The sequence below is a fragment of the Phaethon aethereus genome (genome assembly GCF_964289735.1).
Source record: "Phaethon aethereus genome assembly, chromosome: W".
Lineage (NCBI taxonomy): Eukaryota > Metazoa > Chordata > Aves > Phaethontiformes > Phaethontidae > Phaethon > Phaethon aethereus.
In genome coordinates, this window is record NC_138581.1 from 31,938,746 (window position 1) to 31,961,488 (window position 22,743).

At 47.9% G+C, this 22,743-nt stretch overlaps 1 protein-coding gene across 1 annotated transcript in view; it reads right to left on the reverse strand.

Annotated features, from left to right (window-relative positions):
* LOC309415052 (protein FAM219A-like) overlaps positions 1-22,429 on the reverse strand; it is a gene marked incomplete at both ends in the record, with an annotated part of 84,968 nt that extends 62,539 nt beyond the window's left edge. The window contains one exon of the mRNA XM_082012443.1: positions 22,373-22,429. Coding sequence (XP_081868569.1) covers positions 22,373-22,429 — 57 coding nt within the window. The remainder of the gene's footprint in view (positions 1-22,372) is intronic.
* Between the last annotated feature and the right edge of the window lie 314 nt (positions 22,430-22,743).

The following is a 22,743-nucleotide window of genomic DNA, read 5'->3' on the forward strand; positions in this document are numbered from 1 at the left end:
CAACGGATGTGATCAACTAAATAACAGCTATGTCTCCACCAACTAGCAAAAAAGAAACACAAGCCTTTTTGGGTGTTGTGGGTTTCTGGAGAATGCATATTCCAAATTACAGTCTGATTGTAAGCCCTCTTTATCAAGTGACCCGGAAGAAGAACGATTTTAAATGGGGCCCTGAGCAACGACAAGCCTTCGAATAAATCGAACAGGAGATAGTTCATACCGTAGCCCTCGGGCCAGTCCGGGCAGGACAAGATGTTAAAAATGTGCTCTACACGGCAGCTGGGGAGAATGGCCCTACCTGGAGTCTCTGGCAGAAGGCACCAGGAGAGACTCGAGGTCGACCTCTAGGGTTTTGGAGTCAAGGATATAGGGGATCTGAGTCCCGCTATACTCCAACTGAAAAGGAGATATTGGCAGCATATGAAGGAGTTCGAGCTGCCTCAGAAGTGGTTGGTACTGAAGCACAGCTCCTCCTGGCACCCCGACTGCCGGTGCTGGGCTGGATGTTCAAAGGGAGGGTCCCCTCTACACATCATGCAACTGATGCTACGTGGAGTAAGTGGGTCGTGCTTATTACACAGCAGGCTCGAATAGGAAACCTTAATCGCCCGGGAATCTTGGAAGTGATCATGGACTGGCCAGAAGGGAAATGTTTTGGAATATCACCAGAAGAGGAGGTGGCGCGTGCTGAAGAGGCTCCACCGTATAATGAACTGCCAGAGAACGAAAGGCAATATGCCCTGTTTACTGATGGGTCCTGTCGTATTGTAGGCAACCATCGAAGGTGGAAAGCTGCTGTATGGAGCCCTATACGACGAGTTGCAGAAGTGGCTGAAGGACAAGGTGAATCAAGTCAGTTTGCAGAGGTGAAAGCCATCCAGCTGGCTTTAGATATTGCTGAACGAGAAAAATGGCCAATACTCTTATCTTTATACTGACTCGTGGATGGTGGCAAATGCTCTATGGGGGTGGCTACAGCAATGGAAGCAGAGCCACTGGCAACGCAGAGGCAAGCCCATTTGGGCTGCTGAATTGTGGCAAGATATTGCTGCCCGACTAGAGAATCTGGTCATAAAAGTACGCCATGTAGATGCTCACGTACCCAAGAGTCGGGCCACCGAAGAACATCAAAACAACCATCAGGTGGATCAGGCTGCTAAGATTGAAGTGGCTCAGGTGGATCTGGACTGGCAACATAAGGGTGAATTATTTATAGCTTGGTGGGCCCATGACACCTCAGGCCATCAGGGAAGAGATGCAACATATAGATGGGCTCGGGATCGAGGGGTGGACTTGACCATGGACGCTATTGCACAGGTTATCCATGAATGTGCAACGTGTGCTGCGATCAAACAAGCCAAGCGGTTAAAGCCCCTCTGGTATGAAGGACTATGGTTGAAATATAAATATGGGGAGGCCTGGCAGATTGACTATATCACACTTCCACAAACTCGCCAAGGCAAGCACTATGTGCTTACCATGGTGGAAGCAACCACCGGATGGCCGGAAACATATCCCGTGCCCCATGCCACCGCCCGGAACACTATCCTGGGCCTTGAAAAGCAAGTCTTATGGCGACATGGCACCCCCAAAAGAATTGAGTCAGACAATGGGACTCATTTCTGAAACAACCTCATAGACACCTGGGCCAAAGAGCACAGCACTAAGTGGGTATATCACATCCCCTATCATGCACCATCTCCTGGAAAAATTGAACGATACAACGGACTGTTAAAGACTACATTGAGAGCAATGGGTGACGGAACATTCAAATATTGGGATAAACATTTAGCAAAAGCCACCTGGTTAGTCAACACTAGGGGATCTACTAATAGAGCCGGCCCTGCCCAATCAAAACTTTTACGTACTGTAGAAGGGGATAAAGTCCCTGTGGTGCATGTGAAAAATATGCTGGGGAAGACAGTCTGGGTTACTCCTGCCTCAGGCAAAGGCAAACCCATTCGTGGGATTGCCTTTGCCCAGGGACCTGGGTGCACTTGGTGGGTAACACGGAAGGATGGGGAAGTCCGATGTGTACCTCAAGACGACGTCATGCCCAGTACATAAACTGGAGTTAGCCGGGGGGCAGAAATCGCTGCTCGGGGACGGGCTATCGATCACTGGGTGGTGAGCAATTGCTTTATTGGGCATCACTTATTCTTGTACATTCCTTTGTTGGTATTATTATTGTTGTTATCACTGTTGTTTCTTTCTCTCTTTCTGTCTTATTAAACTGTGTTTATCTCAACCCACGAGATTTTTTTTTTCTAATTCTCTCCCCTGTCCCACTGGGGGAGGGGGAGTGAGCGAGTGGCTGCGTGGTGCTTAGTTGCCGGCTGGGGCTAAACCACGACAAGCATGAAGCACAGCCTGACCCTGTGTCTGGTCAGTGTCCTGTGACATTTCCTGGCACGTATGGCCACAAACTCATCTCTGGCTATAACACTCAAAACTGTGACCATACAACTTGCTGTAGAACAAGTGACAGAAGCATGCAGCAACGTCGCATGAGGCACAAGGCAGCTAAGTTTACACATCTGTGTAAACGGAGCTTAACCACATGCTGAAGACTTTACCGAAGACTGGCCATTGCACTGCAAGTTTACAACCTGGTGTTCCTTAAAGTGAAAAGTGTGCATGCCAATAATGCTAGCCAATGTACTATAAAACCCTTTTTGTTTTATCAGAGCAATGTCACACAATCATTTCTTTTAACACTTATATTGACACTTATAGTTCTAATATTTCAGGTACTACAGTTACTACTGGAAAGGAAACATCTAGTAGCCAATGAAAGCTTGGTACAGTACCAAAACCAGCATCTAGTATCTGAGACGGAGTAAAAACTAGAGGGATGCTCAGCATCTCAAGTAAAAGCTAATCACAGGAATATCCTTCTTAAAAGGAGAAGTTACTGGGCTTCAACAACCCAAAGTAACATGTAAGACTAATTTTCTTTCCACTGGCAGCTGTAAGAATCTCAACCATTCCTTCATACCAATCTGGTAATAATGCAGATTTCGAGGAAAGATGCTGCTCATCCCATAAACCTACCGACGTTTGGAACAAAACCAAAAGATACAGGTTTCTCCTTTATCTCTTCTCTCTGTCGTTTCCTCCACTCCTGCCCCTGAAGTCAGATTGAGAACGAAAAGTTGAAAGAAAAACTTCCATACAACAGCTAGTGGGATAATTGTATTAACAACAGAGAGGAGAGTCCTCTGTACAAGAAGCGATAAAAGCAAAAGGGTTCTTTGGAATAACAAACAATTATACCAAAGCTAGGACAGTTGGTCAAAACACTGACACATCAGCTTGCAACAGCAGAGCAAGATAGTCTTAACAGTTCACAAACACAACTCTGTACAGCTAGTAGGAAGTCCCCTGCAATGGCAAGTATCTAAGAGACTGTCACAATATGTTACCTTGCACATGCACAGTATTTTTCCCACAGAGCTAACCAAGTTTGATTAGAGCCCCTTGAAGGTGTTACACTTTCCAGCATGCTAATAACCCATGTCTTATTTACATACAGACTCTGCCTACTAATGACAGTTATCTCTGAAGCTACAGCTATGACAAGGTAAGAAAATAAAACTAAAATTAATACAGATTAATTACACAGCAGCATTTTCACTATCATAGCACTGAGAAAAAAATAAAAATCTGGTTTTGACCCATCATTTCTACAGAGCTCCTGAGGAGCAGACCTAAGCTGCCATTTCCCTTGCTCCGTTTTAGTACAAGAAGGCAGTATACAGAGTTGTTATATTTAACCAGCACGCCCCACTCAGATTTCAAAGCTACAAGACTGTCCATCTTCAAAAAGTGTCCAATTGTCATTATCACAGGTAACGATGCATGGCGATATTAATTTGTTCCTTTAAGAAAGTATGGCTGAAAAGACAGCTAGAATAATTGATTTATTTACACTAGTGTATTCCAAAAGAAAAAGGTGCATAAGTACATCACTGATGGTGCATCACTTTTTAAAGCCTCTATTTAAAGGCTGAAAACAGGACTTAAGACTTTGACACTTGTACTTAGCATATAGAAACACACAAGTCTATGGGGCTGGATGGGATACTGAGGGAACTGGCAGAAGTGCTCACACCAAGTCACTCTCCATCATTTATCAGCAGTTCTGGCTAACTAGGAAGATCACAGTCAACTGGAGGTTAGCAAATGTGACACCAATCTACAAGAAGGGCCAGAAGGAGGATCCCGGGAACTACAGGCCTGTCAGCCTGACTTCAGTGCCTGGGAAGGTTATGGAGCAGATCATCTCGAGGACAATCACGCGGCACATACAGGACAACTAGGTGATGAGGCCCAGTCAACATGGGTTCATGAAAGGCAGGTCCTGCTTGACTAACCTGATCTCCTTCTATAACAAGGTGACCCACCTAGTGGATGAGGAAAAGGCTGTGGATGTTGTCTAGCTGGACTTTAGTAAAGCCTTTGACAGCATCTCCCACAGCATTCTCCTGGAGAAACTGGCAACTCATGGCTTGGACATGTGTACTCTTCACTGGGTAAAAAACGGGCTGGATGGCCAGAACCAAAGGTGAACGGCGTTAAATCCAGTTGGTGGCTGGTCACAAGTGGTGTTCCCCAGGGCTCAGTTTTGGGGCCAGTTATATTTAATATCTTCATCAAAGATCTAGACGCAGGGATCAGTAAGCACCCTCAGTAAGTTTGCAGAGGACACCAAGTTGGGCGGGAGTGTTGATCTGCTGGAGGGTAGGAGGGCTCTGCAGAGGGATCTGGACAGGCTGGATCGATGGGCTGAGGTCAACTGTATGAGGTTTAAGAAGGCCAAGTGCCGGGTCCTGCACTTCAGTCACAACAACCCCATGCAATGCTACAGGCTTAGGGAAGAACAGCTGGAAAGCTGCCCGGTAGAAAAGGACCTGGGGGTGCTGGTTGACAGACAGCTGAACATGAGCCAGCAGTGTGCCCAGGTGGCCAAGAAGGCCAACAGCATCCTGGCCTGTATCAGAAATAGCGTGGCCAGCAGGAGTAGGGAAGTGATTGTGCCCCTGTACTCGGCACTGGTGAGGCCGCAGCTTGAATCCTGTGTTCAGTTTTGGGCCCCTCGCTACAAGAAGGGCTTTTAGTTGCTGGAGCATGTCCAGAGAAGGGCAACGAAGCTGGTGAGGGGTCTGGAGAACAAGTCTTATGAGGAACGGCTGAGGGAACTGGGGTTGTTTAGTCTGGAGAAGAGGAGGCTGAGGGGAGACCTTATCGCTCTCTACAACTACCTGAAAGGGGGTTGTAGCGAGGTGGGTGTTGGTCTCTTCTCCCAAGTAACAAGCAATAGGACAAGAGGAAGCAACCTCAAGCTGTGCCAGGGGAGGTTTAGATTGGATATTAAGAAAAATTTCTTCACTGAAAGGGTTGTCAAACACTGGATCAGGCTTCCCAGGGAAGTTCAGGTTGAGTCACCATCCCTGGAGGCATTTAAAAGACATGTAGACGTGGCACTTAGGGACATGGTTTAGTGGTGGACTTGGCAGTGTTAAGTTAACGGTTAGACTCAATCCTCTTAAGGATCTTTTCCAACCTAAATGATTGTATATTACAGATTGAAACATGTTAAGCCCTCTGCTTTGCCTCATAATTACACTCACCACTTACTGTTGCATTGGTCTTCTTCCTGGAGGACTATACCTGCATCCTTCTTCCAACTCACTCTCCCCTTACATGACCTTTCAGTTCCTCACCTTCACCTAGAGTATTCCCCTGTCCCAGTCTCACTATGCTCATACCATCCTACTTATAACCTTGAAAAAATCTGCCACTTGTAGGTTTGTACGGTCCTCCTTTGTGGTTCTAAGAGAGAACATGGCGCATGGGGGGGTTTCCTGAGGCAGGGAAACACTGGGGCAGCAGAGAGATACAACAGCTCTTGTGGGAGACGATGCTGAGGCCTGGATGTTTCTAGAGCAATAGCGGCCCACCCCCACGCCTATAAAAAGCGGCCTAGGGAGCTCTAGCAAACAGGAGCACTGTGAACACAGTGGGCAAACAGATGGTGGTGCAGCAGTTTGCACAGAAGGGTGCGCAGGAAGGGCATAGTCACCCCACCAGCTCAAGAGGTGAGCTCAATTGGTGGTCATCACCCTCTCAGGAGAAGTTTAGATATGGTATCCATCCAGCGGAAAGCCATGTCCCCTGCACTCGCCAGAATGGATGTGACAATCCAGACGGAGTTCCCACAGAAACATGCAGCCATACAAGTATCAGGAAGTAGAAAGGTTAAGGAGAATCAGGGAGTCTGAGAAAGAGATGGATTTGGGGAACCATGTTCTGCCCTCCCTGAGACAGAAACAGGAACAGCCACCAGAAAAAAAAAAAAAAAAAAAAAAAAAGATCAAGGGGGGTCCTGTATCTTCCCCCTGACAGGCTGAAGGCAGTAGCTTAAAGGAAAGGAGCAAATGGAGGCAAGTCCATGCTCGGTGTGGCAGGCAAACCCACCTTGCCCACCTCGCCTCCTCAGGTGCCTCTGTACAACAGGTATGAGGCTCTAGACGTGGACGACGGTCCAGCTACACCAGCAGTGTTGTCAAGGTCAGAAAGGCCTACACCCCACATCACAACCACCCCAACTAGGAAGAAAAGATGGGTTATAGTTGTAGGTGACTCCCTTCTGAGGGGAACAGAGGGTCCAATATTCCAGACAGACCCTCCTCTTCAGGAAGTCTGCTGCCTCCCTGGGGCACAGCTTAAAGACATCACTAGGAAACTTCCTAGTCTGGTGTGGCCTGTTGGGATCACCCTGCATGGCTCGACCTTAAGGAGAAGGAGCTGTGGCGTTGATCTGCATGGCTCGACCTTAAGGAGAAGGAGCTGTGGCGTTGATCTGCACGGCTCGACCTTAAGGAGAAGGAGCTGTGGCACTGAGAAGCTGGTAAACAGCTGGATATCTGCACGGCTCGGCCTTGAGGAGAAGGAGCTGTGATAAACAACTAAGAAGAAGCGAGGAAAACAGGAACACCTGCAAGCAGCGAATCCTGACTGTGTGAGGGGCGCGTGGACAGCGCGTGATATTTTGTGCACAGCCAACTGCAATAGTGTGTGTAACAAGCTGTAACCAATCATGAGTGTGTGCACAGTGACTAAGCGAAAATTATGATATATATTGGAGTCAGACAAGACAATAAATGGCTTCGGAATATAACTCTCATAGAGTTGTGAAGTCCATCCTTCTCCCGCAACTGGTGACCCCGACGTGATACGATCTCTGGGATCTCATCGTTGAACACCAGTCGAGCGCAGAGGATGCCGTGGGAGAAGCCCGGTTGGAAGAATTGCAGTCAGCGGGACTGACGCAAGGAAAAAGAAAAAGGAATACGTTGCAACGGAGAAGCACCCAGCGAGGTGAGGTGAGCAACCGGGGCCGCATGGGGCAGAACACATCGCATGAAGAAGGGGCAATAGTCAGACTCCTGCTGCACATGCTCTCTAAGAGAGGACTGAAATATGATGAATATACACTTAGAAGGCTTCTAATTTGGAGCCGAAAGAAAGGGTACCCCCCCCCCGATCCGTCTGTGGCATTTAAGGCAGAGACGTGGGAGGAGATAGGAAAAATGTTATGGGAGCATATTGAGAAAACCGCCGCAGAGTTAGTGACAGCGTGGAAGTTGATATTAACCACATTAAAAGCCTTAAAGGCAGAGAGAAAAGCTGCAGCTGATGTGGAGGAGGCTGTTAAACTGCTTTCAACCAATCCCTTCTTAACTGAGTCAGAGGATCCAGGACCTTCAGCGTCTCCGAATGCACCGCCTGAGGTGCCAGATGCACCGGGTGAACTGGCCGCATTAGATAAGTCAGAGAAACAGATCTACGATGATATATGTGAGGGCAAGACGGGACAAAGCTGCCCAGAACAATGTACTCGATGTTCCCCTGTGTGCCCATGTGAAAGATTGATGGGGCAGGCTTCACCACCCCCAAAACCACCCAGACTTAACCGATTGAAAGCCATAGTTTTGAAGCCCTCAGCTGAGCCCCTGCCACCTTTACAGCCCCCGTTGCCTGATAGCAGCGACAAAGAAGAGCCTGTTCTAGAGACTATAGGGAGGCAAGAGCCTAGAATGAAAGGCGACCCTAGAGAGCGGTGGAAAGACGTTTTTTTAGGAGCAATGAAAGACGAGGAAACGGAGTTACCGATGGCATTTCCTGTTAGTGTACAGCCTCATGTGCCCAATCGCTGGGACCCATTTCACTGGGACTTGATTAAGAAAGTGCGGAAGGCAGTACAAAATTATGGCTTGCAATCACCTTTCACGCAAGCTCTATTAGATAACATATTCACGGGAATGGTTCTTACACCATGGGATTGTCGGCAGATGATAGATATGTTGTTGACACCAACCCAAAGGTTATTGTGGGCAGACAGATGGTATAAACTCTGTATGCAAGAAGCCCTGAGAAACCTGGAGCGTCAAGACGGCGATCCACTCCAGAACATTACTATGGAACAAATGACAGGCCAGGGACTGTTTGTGGATGTTAGATTGCAAGCTCGGCTGCCCTTATAAGCCTTGCAATTAGTTGGGCGACTAGCGTTGAATGCGTTGCGAACAGTCCCTGAGGAGGGAAAGAGGCAACCATCTTACACTCAAAGTAGACAAGGGAGAGATGAACCATATATGTCTTTTGTTGATCGTCTGAGAGATGCTTTGAATAAGGTGTATACCAATGAAGACGCAAAACTAGCAGTGTTGTTGAATTTAGCAGTAGAAAATGCCAATGTAGATTGTAAAAGAATTTTGTTAACTTTGCCAAAAGAAGCAACGTTAGTACAAATGGTAGAAGCCTGCAACAGAGTAGGCTCTGCCACACATCAGGCAGAAACACTCGCAAGTGCCTTTGCAGCAGCAATTAAGCCATTTATAAATGAAAAAGGGGAGAAAAAATGTTTTAATTGTGGAAAAACAGGCCATTTTAGAGCTCAGTGCAAGGCCACAAGGAAAGGACCTAGGCAGATTGAGACAGGTCATAAATCCTTCCAACAAGGACCCTTTCAGCAAGGAATAGGCCCAGCAGGAGCACCATGTGGTCGATGTCAAAAATTTGGTCATGAAGCCTCAGAATGCTGTTCAAAGTATCATCGGCATGGTATGAAATTGGGAAACGGGTGACCGAGCACGAAGGCACCCCACACGACGACACAAATGGGGAAGCACCACCAGGCTGCTTGGCAAGCCTCAGCGCCCAAACCAGAGGGAGCGCCGGAATGGACGTGGAAACAACAGTAGAAGTTACCTTATGGAACATGTCGGTTTATGATGTCCCGACTAACACAAATGGACCATTAGGATATGGATTGAGTGCTTTGTTATTAGGACGATCTTCAGCAACAAAGCAGGGACTTTTTGTTCTCCCTGGAGTCAATGACGAAAAAGGCCATATTGTGCCAACCACTAGTCCTTGGAACACACCTGGTTTTGTGATTCCAAAGAAAAGTGGAAAATGGAGACTATTACATGACTTGCGAGAAGTCAATAAGGTATAGTGGACATGGGAGCCTTGCAACCAGGGCTACCATCTCCCTGTATGATACCGAAGTATTGGAAGCTTTTGATCATAGATCTCAAAGATTGCTTTTTTACAATCCCTCTGCATGAAGATGATGCCAAACATTTTGCATTCTCAGTCCCAAGAACAAACAAGGCGCAACCCATGCAAAGATATCATTGGACAGTATTGCCACAAGGCATGAAAATTCACCCACGATGTGTCAAATTTATGTAAATTGGGCTTTACAGCCAATCAGAAAAAGGTGGCCTCAATATTTCATCTATCATTATATGGATGACATATTGTTGGCTGGTGATCAATTAAATCCGGAAGAAATGATTGGGGAGCTCGTTGAGCTTTTGAGACAAAGTGGGCTGCAAGTGGTGCCGGAAAAGATACAAGCTGAAGCGCCTTGGAGGTACTTGGGGTGGATGATCACTGAAACGTCGGTGACCCCCCAGAAGGTTGAATTAAGAATTCAGATTAAAACATTAAATGATGTACAAAAATTGGTAGGAGACGTTAACTGGATTCGACCTATTTGTGGGATCACAAACCAAGATATGGAGCCTTTGGTTCAGCTCTTGCGAGGGTATAGCAGGTTAAACTCTCCTCGGCAATTGACCAAGGAAGCCTGGGAAGTAGTAGCAAACATTTCTGAAAAGGTGACTCAAGCATTTAGTTCTAGGATAGACCCCTCGATAAGGATCACTTTGGCAGTAATCAATCACGAGTGACATCCCTATGCGCTTATAATACAGTGGATAACAAAGCTAGAATCAAAAGCGGACCCATTGAGAATTTTAGAGTGGGTCTTTTTACCTCAGTAGCACAGAAAAACCATCACCATGAAAGTAGAGTGTTTTGCAAATTTGATTATGAAAGGGCGCAACAGAATTATTGATATATCGGCAAAGGACCCGAAAACGATTTTAATACCATTACTACAAGAATATTTGACTTGGGCTTTGCAGCACTCTGTTCCCTTCCAAACTGCATTAGCAGGATTTGAAGGTGACATTTAGATTCATTATCCATCACACAAAATGTTTACCTTAAAAAAAAAAAAAAAACCAAAAAAACCCCCCAAAAAAACCCCAAAAAACAACCCAAACATGAAGTAGAAGAAAAATCAAAGTGTAGTCAATATCCAGTTCAAGGTGCTACAGTATTTATGGATGGTGGTGGGAAAACAGGCAAGGCAGCAATAGTATGGCAAGAGCACGGAGAATGGAAAGAACGGGTACTTGTCGTGCCAGGATCAGTTCAAAAGGTAGAACTACAGGCAGTAATTGAAGCCTTTAAATTATGGTCTGAAGAACCTGTGAATATAATTACTGATTCTTTATATGTAGTTGGAGTACTCCAAAGATTGGAAGGTTCAATCCTGAGACAGGTACAGCAGGAACAGCTATATCAACAATTTAGAACGCTTTGGTTTTTATTGCAGAAAAGACGACAACCTTATTACGTTATGCATATATGCAGCCATACCAACCTACCAGGGGAATTGGTGGAAGGAAATGCAAGAGCTGATCGGCTGACTGCCGCAGTATGGGCTGGACCTGCCCCGGACCGTTTAGGTCAAGCACAAGCCTCTCATGCCTTTTGCCATCAATCTGCCAAAGTTTTAGCGAGACAATTTAATCTAAGTGCAGGTGACGCTAGAGCTATCATACAGACTTGTGCTGATTGTCAACAAATAGGCCCAGGAATCCCGATTACAGTAAGTCCCCGAGGATTGCATTCGCTACAACTATGGCAGATGGATGTGACACATGTCGCTGACTTTGGAAGATTTAAATATGTTCATGTTTCAATTGATTGCTATTCTGCAGTAGTTTGGGCCACTGCACAAACAGGAGAAACTAGTAGGCATGGACAAAAGCATTTGCGAGCTGCATTCGCAGCCCATGGTATACCCCTACAAATTAAAACCGATAATGGTCCTTGTTATGTAGCCCTGTCAACCCAACGATTTTTTGCTCAATGGGGAGTGACGCATGTTACTGGAATACCGCATTCCCCAACTGCACAAGCTATTGTTGAACGAATGAATCATTCCCTGAAGTGTTTATTGCAAAAACAAAAAGAGGGAGAGGCTACCACACCACCCCAAGAACGTTTGAATAAAGCCTTATATGTGTTAAATTATTTGCGTCTAGCAGAAGGAGAAACATGTAAAAGGAATGACAGGAAGTCTGTTTGAGTTAACACAAAATGTGCAAGTAAAAGTTAAAAATTTGGAAAAGACTATGTGGGAAGGACCTTTTCAACTGCTAACCTGGGGACGAGGTTATGCTTGTGTCATTACAGATTCTGGAACTTGTTGGGTACCCGCAAAATGGGTAAAACCATGGGTGAAACAGTCACCGTCGTCGTCGTCGGACACATCTTGACACTATCAGGTGTCATCGCAATCTGGATGCCACCTCAGCCAAAAGAAAATGTATGGGTAAATCACACTGAAATTAGCAGTATCATGAGAGGAACATGGAAAGCTTTTAGGGCAAACCGCTCTATAACTACAAATCCTTTGGTAAGATATAATATTGGTTTTCATAGCTTTATACAAGCACTTTTTCCATCACTAGAAGTAGCTTCTATCGCTAGGAGTAGTACAGCTAGAATTGTTTGCCTTGTAACATTCTGCTATTGGCTTAAGCATAGTTGATATGTGACTGCTGGATTATGGTAAGATGCCGTGTGAACAAAACCTACGAACCAATGGACGGGGTGGCTGTGGCGCGTGCAGCACGTCTGGCCAGCGGGCACATGCGCCATAGGTTCCCTATGTTGAAAGGTGACAACCGAGGCGTGTTCCGACACTCGCTGGCCACGTGTGTTGAAACTCGTTCCTTGGCAAATGTATAAATACCGGGATTTCCCGAAGAGCAGGGGGATCGGTGTATGGCAAGGCCATCGTTGCCTCCGTGGGGACGCCCACACAAAGCTGGCACCTACCGACTGCTGGGCTGAGTTCGTGGCACAGGATGATACAAGAATGTACAGATAGTCCATCTTCCTCACAGTCCTTAGGTTACAAATGATCCATCAGGTTTTGTTTTTAGATAAAAAAAAAGGGGGAGATGTTGGGATCACCCTGCATGGCTCAACCTTAAGGAGAAGGAGCTGTGGCGTTGATCTGCATGGCTCGACCTTAAGGAGAAGGAGCTGTGGCACTGAGAAGCTGGTAAACAGCTGGATATCTGCACGGCTCGGCCTTGAGGAGAAGGAGCTGTGATAAACAACTAAGAAGAAGCGAGGAAAACAGGAACACCTGCAAGCAGCGAATCCTGACTGTGTGAGAGGCGCGTGGACAGCGCGTGATATTTTGTGCACAACCAATTGCAATAGTGCGTGTAACAAGCTGTAACCAATCGTGAGTGTGTGCGCAGTGACTAAGCGAAAATTATGATATATATTGGAGTCAGACAAGACAATAAATGGCTTCGGAATATAACTCTCAGAGTTGTGAAGTCCATCCTTCTCCCGCAGTGGCCCTCGGACTATTACCCACTACGGCTCTTCCATGTGGGTGGAGATGAAACTGCAATGCATAGTCCAAGGGCAATCAAAAGAGACTTCAGGGCCAATTCTCCTTGCCTCTCTTTTTGTTGTTAATATATTTGTGAAAATGTTTTTTATTATCCTTTACGACTGTGGCCAGACTGAGCTCTAGCTGGGCTTTTGCCTTCCTAATTTTGTCCCTGCTTGACCTAACGAGATCCTTGTACTCTTCGTGAGTTGCCTGCCCCTTCTTCCAGAGGTGATAAACTCTCCTCTTTTCCCTGAGTCCCAGCAAAATCTCCCTGTTCAGCCAGGCCAGTCGTCTTCCCCACCAGCTCGTCTTATGGAAGGAGTTGCGGGCAACAAAAAGTTGAGGGCAACGACACAGAAAGAAACAGATGGGCCCAGTCTATTAATACGTGGCTCTGGGACTGATGTCCACCACCACAATTTCATGTTTTTTGATAATAGAATGGCCTACACGGCACCTGGCTTGCTGCCATCAGATGGAATTCACCTTTCTCAAAGGGAGAAAAGGATCTTTGCTCGCAAGCTAGCGGGGCTTACTGACAGGGCTGCAAACTAGACGCGAACGGGGAGGGGAACAATATCTGACTTGCCCACAAAAAGCTGTGGGATGACACACCAAGGTTAGAGGGACAGGGTGCTAGCGAGGCCACTCAGCCTCTTAAACCAGTGAAAGACCTCAAAGGAACTAAAGTGTGTTCCTCTAAAAAGGTGACATGGCCAACAGCCCAGCTGAAGTGCCTCTACACCATTGCACGCAGCATGGACAACAAACAGGAGGAGTAGGAAGTCACCATGCTGCTAGAAAGCTACAACCTGGTTGCCATTACTGAAACTTGGTGGGACGAGTCCCACGACTGGAGTGCGGCTATTGACGGCTACAGGCTGTTCAGAAGGGACAGGCGAGGAAGGAAGGGCAGAGGCGTTGCCCTCTACGTCAAGAAATGGATAGAATGTGAAGAGCTGTCTCTGAAGAAGAGCCATGAGCAGGTCGAAAGCTTATGGGTAAAAATCAGGGACCAAGGCAACAAAGGGAACCTTGTGGTCAGTGTCTACTACAGGCCACCCAATCAAGGGGAGTCTATTGACAAAGCCTTCTTACCCCAACTACAGGAGGCATTGCGCTTGCAGGCTCTCGTCCTGCTGGGGGACTTCAACCACTCTGAAATCTGGTGGAAAAGTATCATGGCAAGCTGTAGGCAATCCAGGAGACTCCTGGAGTGCATTGAGGATAACTTCTTAAGCCAGGTAATAGACAGCCCTACCAAAAGGGATGCCATACTGGACCGGATGGTCACCAACACATGCGAGCTAATTGGTGACATCAAAATTGGAGGCAGCCTGGGCTGCAATGATCATGCACTGGTGGAGCTTGCAGTCCTGAGGGATATGGGGCCGGCAAAGAGTAAGGTCAGGACCCTGAATTTTAGGAAAGCAAACTTCCAGCTCTTCAGGGACTTAGTCAATAGGACCCCCTGGGAAACTGCCCTCAAGGACAAGGGAGCAGAACAGAGCTGGCAGATCTTTAAGGACGCTTTCCATAGAGTGCAAGAGCTCTCGATCCCCAGGTATAAGAAATCAGGAAAGGAAGGCAAGAGACCAGCATGGCTGAGTCAAGACCTGCTGGTCAAACTAAAGGGCAAGAAGGAAATGCACAAGCAGTGGAAGCAGGGACAGGGATCCTGGGATGAGTACAGGAATGCTGCCCGGTTGTGTAGGGATGGAGTCGGTAAGGCCAAGGCGTGGCTGGAGCTGAACTTGTCAAGGGATGCAAAGAATGATAAGAGGGGCTTCTACAGGTATGTCAGGCAGAAAAGGAAGGACAAAGAAAGCATATCCCCCCACCGATGAGCAAGACTGGCAGACTGGTAACAAGAGATGAGGAGAAGGCTGATGTACTCAACGACTTCTTTGCCTCAGTCTTCACTGGCAATCTCTCTTCCCACACCTCTCGAGGGAATGGACTGCAAGATGGGGACTGGAAGAGCAAAGTCCCTCCCACTGTAAGAGAAGATCAGGTTTGAGACCACCTGAGGAACCTGAACATGCACAAGTCTATTGGACCTGATGAGATGCATCCCAGAGTCCTGAGGGAATTGACTGATGGAGTTGCCAAGCCACTCTCCATGATATCTGAAAAGTCATGGCAGTCAGGGGAAGTCCCTGGAGACTGGAAAAAGGGAAACATTGCACCCATTTTTAAAAAAGGTAGCAAGGAGGACCCTGGGAACTGTCAACCTGTCAGCCTCACCTCTGTGCCTGGGAAGATCATGGAACAGATCCCCCTAGAAGCTATGGTAGGCACATGGAGGACAGGGAGGTGATTCGAGACAGCCAGCATGGCTTCACCAAGGGCAAGTCCTGCCTGATCAACCTAGTGGCCTTCTGTGATGGAGTGACCACATCAGTGGACAAAGGAAGAGCTACCGATGTCATCTATCTGGACTTCTGTAAGGCCTTTAACACAGTCCCCCCCCGCCCCAGCACCCTTCTCTCTAAATTGGAGATGTGGATTTGATGGGACTATTCAGTGGATGAGGAACTGGTTGGATGGTAACACCCAGAGGGTAGTGGTCAACAGCTCAATGTCCAGATGGAGATCAGTGACGAGCGGTGTCCCTCAGGGGTCAATATTGGGACCAGTACTCTTTAATATCTTCATCACTGACAAAGACAGTGGGATTGAGTGCACCCTCAGCAAGGTTGCAGATGACACCAAACTGAGTGGTGCAGTTCACATGCATGAGGGACAGGATGCGATCCAGAGGGAGCTGGACAAGCTCAAGGAATGGGCCAGTATTAACCTCACGAGGTTCAACAAGGCCAAGTGCAGGGTCCTGCACCTGAGTCAGGGCAACCCCCAGTATCAATACAGGCTGGGGGATGAAGGGATGGAGAGCAGCCCTACTGAGAAGGACTTGGGGGTGCTGGTGGATGAAAAGATGGACATGAGCTGGCAATGTGCACTCGCAGTCCAGAAGGCCAACTGTATCCTGGGCTGCATCAAAAGCAGCATGGCCAGCAGGTCGAGTGATTGTGCCCTTCTCCACTCTGGTGAGACCCCACCTGGAATACTGTGTCCAGCTCTGGGGCCCTCAGCACAGGAAAGACATGGACCTGTTGGAGTGGGTCCAGAGGACGGCCAGGAAAATGATCAGAGGGCTGGAACACCTCTCCTATGAGGACAGGCTGAGAGAGTTGGGGTTGTTCAGCCTGGAGAAGAGAAGGCTCCGAGGAGACCTTATTGCAGCCTTCCACTACTTAAAGGGGGCTTATAAGAAAGATGCGGACACACTTTTTAGCAGGGCCTGTTGCGATAGGACAAGGGGTAATGGTTTTAAACTAAAAGAGGGTAGATTCAGACTGGATATAAGGAAGAAATTTGTCACAGTGAGAGTGGTGAAACACTGGAACAGGTTGCCCAGAGAGATGGCAGATGCCCCATCCCTGGAAACATTCAAGGTCAGGTTGGATGGGTCTCTGAGCAACCTGACCTAGTTGAAGATGTCCCTGCTCATTGCCGGGAGGTTGAACTAGATGACCGTAAAAGGTGCCTTCCAACCCAAACTATTCTATGTTTCTGTCCTGGTTTCAGCCAGGATAGAGTTAATTTTCTTCACAGAAGCTAGCGTGAGGCTATGTTTTAGATTTGGGATGAGAAAATGTTGATAACGTGCTGATGTTTTGAGTTGTTGCTAAGTAGTCAAGGACAGTCCAGCTTCTCATGCTGGCCTGCAACGAGCAGGCTGGGGGTGCACAGGAAGCTGGGAGGGGACACAGCTGGGACAGCTGACCCAGGCTGGCCAAAGAGATATTCCATACCATATAACGTCATGCTCAGTATATAAAGCTGGGACAAAGAAGAAGGAGGGGGTGGAGGGACGTTTGGAGTTATGGCGTCTGTCTTCCCAAGAAACCATTACGAGTGACGGAGCCCTGCTTCCCTGGAGATGGCTGAACACCTGCCTGCCCATGGGGAGTAGCGAATGAATTCCTTGTTTTGCTTTGCTTGCGTGCGCGGCTTTTGCTTTACCTATTAAACTGTCTTTATCTCAAACCATGAGTTTCATAACTTTTACTCTTCCGATTCTCTCCCCCGTCCCACTGTGGGGGAGTGAGCGAGCGGCTGCGTGGGGCTTAGCTGCCAGCTGGGGCTAAACCACGACAGTCCTTTTTGGCGCCCAACGTAAGGCTCAAAGGGTTTGAGATAATGACAAGTTTGATTGGAATGTGCTAGGTGATAGAATTTATAGCTGTTATTGCTGCTTAGCCATTAATTGCTAGGCCCCTCTGCTTGCCATGGGTTTGCCTTCATTGCATACATTAGAGTCCAGTGCTCGTTAGTGGCTGCTTTTTGCTTTCGCTGCTGCTGTACTGCTGATCATCTAACTCTGCTGTGCCTGGGAAGATTCCGATAACAGCAATGGCCTTGCACCTGGGCTGGCAGATAGCCAGGGTATTGCTGTTTTTTTTCCCTGTGCTGCTGTACTGAATAGGCTGGAACTCCACTGTGAACTCAAGTCGAAGGGACTGTGACCTGTGGGTGAGGCCATGTGGGAGCAGGACACCCCGAAGCGTCTGTGGCTGTGCATAAGCCCATGCCAGGAGCAGGTCTATCTCGAAGCATCTGTGGCTGTGGATAAGTCTATGTTGCAGCAGGTGCACCTTGAAGCATTATCGGTTGTGCATGAGGTCATGCTTGGAGCACCTCAAAGTGTGTGGCCATGGAGAAGCCCTCAACAGTGCAGGTATATTGCTAGAGGAACTGGAACTATGGGTAAGGCCACATTGGAGCAGATTTATCTCTGGAGGTAGTGTGGCCCGTGGAGACGGCCATTTTGGAGCAGATGCACCTCAAAGTGACTGCAACTGTGGATAAGTCTATGCCGCAGCAGACATACCCCTGGAGAGACTGTGGCTCATAGAAGGGACTGCAGTCTGTGGATAAGTCCAAGCTGGAGCAGGGGCAAGGGGAGGAGTTCATTGCAATGTTAAACCCTATGGTCCAGTCCAAAGGGCCCAGGGGTGGAGACTGTAATGGAAGTACCTTTAAACTGTTATAACCCATGATTTGAGTTGCATGTTATAGGAATTACTATAGCAGGAACCACCTGAACGAATGGAGGACAAGCCTTACAAGAAGCAGTGCAAGTGCAGCAGTGACCTGACCTGAGCTGGCTTTGGTGCCCAGTAACTCCATGCAACACCCCACCTCGCCTGTCCTGAGTGACCACCATGAGAGATGGAGTCCAAAGTCATGGACTAAATAAACTCAGCAGACATTTCATGGACATTTTGGAGGGAAGCCTATGGACTAAGGGGATGATAATCTGTGTATTATATTAAAGGATGGGAAGGGGGATGGTGGTTAATGAGGTTATATTGGATAGTGTGGTACCTGAGCATGACGTAAATGGTATAGAATAAGGGGTGGATAATGTCCTGGTTTCAGCCAGGGTAGAGTTAATTTTCTTCACAGAAGCTGGCGTGAGGCTATGTTTTGGATTTGGGATGAGAAAATGTTGCTAAGGTGCTGATGTTTTGAGTTGTTGCTAAGTAGTCAAGGACAGTCCAGCTTCTCGTGCTGGCCTGCAACGAGCAGGCTGGGGGTGCACGGGAAGCTGGGAGGGGACACAGCTGGGACAGCTGACCCAGGCTGGCCAAAGAGATATTCCATACCATATAACGTCATGCTCAGTATATAAAGCTGGGACAAAGAAGAAGGAAGGGGTGGAGGGACGTTCGGAGTTATGGCGTGTCTTCCCAAGAAACCATTATGAGTGACGGAGCTCTGCTTCCCTGGAGATGGCTTAACACCTGCCTGCCCATGGGGAGTAGTGAATGAATTCTTTGTTTTGCTTTGCTTGCGTGGCTTTTGCTTTACCTATTAAACTGTCTTTATCTCAACCCATGAGTTTCCTCACTTTTACTCTTCCGAGTCTCTCCCCTGTCCCACCGTGGGGGAGTGAGCGCGCGGCTGCATGGGGCTTAGCTGCCAGCTGGGGCTAAACCACGACAGTTTCTATGACTCAAAAGTCCGCATGCTGGTCAAGAACACAAAGTTTTTAAGGATTTCAAAAAAAGCCTAGGTTCACAAACCTCACGTCAGGACCCTGCTCACACTGCCAGGCAATGGCCAGACTCAGAGGTAACTACTCTCCTACGACACCCTCCAGCCTAAACAGGATCAAAAAACATCTCTTATAGTGTATGCACTTCAGACCGGTCAAGAGGCTTTCTCTTCTCTATTTGCTTTTAGCAGGGGATTATGTTTCAGAAAAGTTTTTGATAGCTTTAGTGGCAGTTCACAACAGCTCTCAGGTTACACCTAGAAAACAAACTTCTACCTCAGCCCTTTCGATGGGGAAAACACTGCCAGACCCCTTTGGCCTTCAACATCAGATGACCCATCTGTCCCTAAGACCATATGGAACTGAAAGCTTTTACACTGTGAAGAGAAGGGAAAAAAAAGTCCCAATATGGTAAGGTTATTCTATAATTGGAAAGGTGGGATGGAGGGGGCGGGGAGAGGGAAGGGACAAATGCTAACTCTAGTAGAACAAAGCAGCAGTACTGGGCAGAATTGTGTTACCCAAGTAAACTACTACAATAAACCCCAGCCAGCTTCTGAACTGCAGTGATTCTTGCAAGCATCCAGTCCCTACTTGCAAGATACAGACCAGGAGCTACAAAGCAAAGCCACTGGAAATGTTGTGCCAGACTGGTTCTGTCCCACTTATGAGCCTGATGCCAGCATTTCCAGGCATGGGGGAGAATCCCACACATCCAGTCACAGCAACAGCCCCTCACATACACAAGGTTTCACTATGAACTCCATTAGTTAAAAATCAACTGAAACTCCAAAGCAAAGGTTCAGAGTATTCTTTTAATGCAAGTGTTAAATCCCTTTGTGAAAATTTCCTAATTCTTGGCTGCTGAAACAGGGAAGGAAACCCACTTCCTAAGCTTACTACCACAGCTGCACAATATACCATCCTACCCTGCAACAGCAGGGCTGGACCAGACAACCTCTTTGGGTTCTGGTCACTCCATGGCCATGCAAACGTACATGTGCATGCCAATTCCATTCCTCTGCTATTATCATGGGGTTTCTAGAAAATACTTACGTGTGTGCTTTTGTCTGCCAACAGCTTTTCCAAACTTGCTAATCTCACTACCAGGCCTACTGCCCTCAAGATGAATAAAGAGGGCCAGCCTTGTCATGTCTGCTGCCTCTGCTTGACAAAAACTACACACACACAACAAGTAGGGCACACAAGTCTACATCACCTTTTATGGAAAGTTTTCTTCCCCACCACAAAGGTTAGAAGCTAAAAAAACCAAACAACAGCCACTACCACCAAGCTAAAAAAAATATTTTCACAATTTTTCAACACTCCCACCATAAGAGAAGTGGTTTTCTTGCCACTGAGGGGTAATTTGAGTTTGTAGACCTTCATATGAGAGTCTTTCTGTTCACAAGACAATTATTTTTTTCTCAACTTTTTGCAAACACTAGCTGCAACAAGAAACCAAGGACTGGTACATCAACTCTAAATAATGTACAGTTTGATATACTGGAAGTCTCAGTAGTATCTTCAGTGCTAACATGAACCTGCCAATACCCTATCCTCATCTGCTGTCAAAAGGATCTGTACAAGTATTTCATTCAAGTTCTTTACATTTCGCCAAATATTTCATATCACCATCTCACAATCGGGTGCAGAGATGGAATTTGCTTACTCCAGGTGCCAAAGGGAATCAACATCTTGATTAAGTCAGCCCATTATCCAGCTTTCACTTTAATGACAAGGTAAACTGTATTTTAAGAGGTCCCAGGTTACACATAACAATGCGCCTTCAAGTAGAGAGTGAGGCAGACTAGAGTAAGCAGAGAGGAACACACAAGGGAACCTTTCCTAGAGGGGAACATAAACAGATCAACACATTCAAGTGTTCTGCAGAATGCAGCTGGGCCACAACACACACAAGCAAGCCTGTAGCATCAAAGCAAAGCAGTTACACGCTCATAAGAGGTCTTGTACTACTTGGTGATGATCTAGCATCTCCCATGGCTGCCAACCAGTTGGCCTTCCTTCGTATGCATTATTTCAGAAGCAACCAAAAGCCCAGGACCACTCTACCTGCCCATTTATGCAGCCGCAAAGTCCCATAAGCCTGTATGCTTCCTTCTCTGGCAAGATTTCCCAGGGTCCCATGTAGTGGTGTAACAATTATGTCAACTTCTTCAGAGCTCTGAGTATAATTGTGTCTATGAAGTGAAAAAACATCCTGAAATGAAAAATACATGCCCTGGTATAGGGAGAGGAAAAAAAAAAAAAAAAACACCCACACACAACCCCTCACAGATTGCTTTTTTACACAAAGAATTTTGTGTGAACAAAACTGTAATTTGACAGAGATATTTCTTTGCAAAACACCTGGATTTTTCACACGAGTATCTAGTAGCAGTTTTGCACTAAGAGTAATGGCTATAAAATCAGCCACAGAGGGCATCCTACAGCTTGATACCACAACTCACGCCACACACGTATTTAACACCCATCCTGTGCAGGTAACCCGTCCCTGGGGAGCACCTCTCAGGCCGGACTGCGCACACACACTAATTCTTCCCCTAGATCTCACGTATGTTGTAAGAGTCAACTAAAACCCCACCAGTCCTTTGTGCCTCCAGCTGCTCAGATGCTCTGACTGCCCGGTCCTTCCCCGAACGGGCTCCTCAGGCTTATCGCCACTTCCCACCCGCTCGGAGCACTCCCCTCCCCAGCGTTGGAGCCCACCGGCCGAGGCGGTGGGAAACACCCGCCCCATGCGCCAGCCAGGCCGGGGCGCTCCGGGACGCCACTGCGTTTAGAGAAGCTATGTTTCAACCAAAGCAGGAGCAGAGCCGCTGCCACCCGCCTGCTCCCACCCTCCCCACGGGCGGTTTTTGCCGTTGCTACCGACAGCACCCAGGGAGATGCCGGGGAAGAAGAGTAGGACGGAAAAGCCGAAAGGACTGCCGTGACCACGGATACCCTGAGATGATACAGCAGCCGCCGCTAGGCACAGCCCGGGTGAGGGTGCTGAGGGGGCGACCGTTACATAACGATCGCGGCGCGCGGGCCCGACCTCAGCGCCGCCGACCCCCACAGCACTGCCCCCCTCCCCAGTGAGGCGGCGACTCCCAGGGACAGCGCAGCCCCACGCGCCCCTCACCAGCGGCTGCATCCCCCACAGCACTGCCCCCCTCCCCAGTGAGGCGGCGACTCCCAGGGACAGCGCAGCCCCACGCGCCCCTCACCAGCGGCTGCATCTCAGCGCGAACGACGGGCACCTGGAACCGGTCTATCTCCTCCATCGTGATGGTGGAGACAAAGCGGAAAGAAAGAGCAAACACAGGGAGACTCCTCAAACGCCGAAAAACGACGACGCCCACCACAAACGCTGCCTCATCATCGCTACCGAAGTAACTAAGCCGCACCACTTCCACACACGACCGCCACGACCCCGCCCTATATTTGCATATTCATGACGAAGGGCGGGGCCTCTGTCAATCATTCTGGGGCCCGGATGCTCGGTTCCCCGCGGCCCTTGTCCCACTACCGCCGGAACGTACCATTCCTTCCCTCAGGGGGAAGCAGAGACACTTCAGGGGAGGTGGGGGGGAAGGAA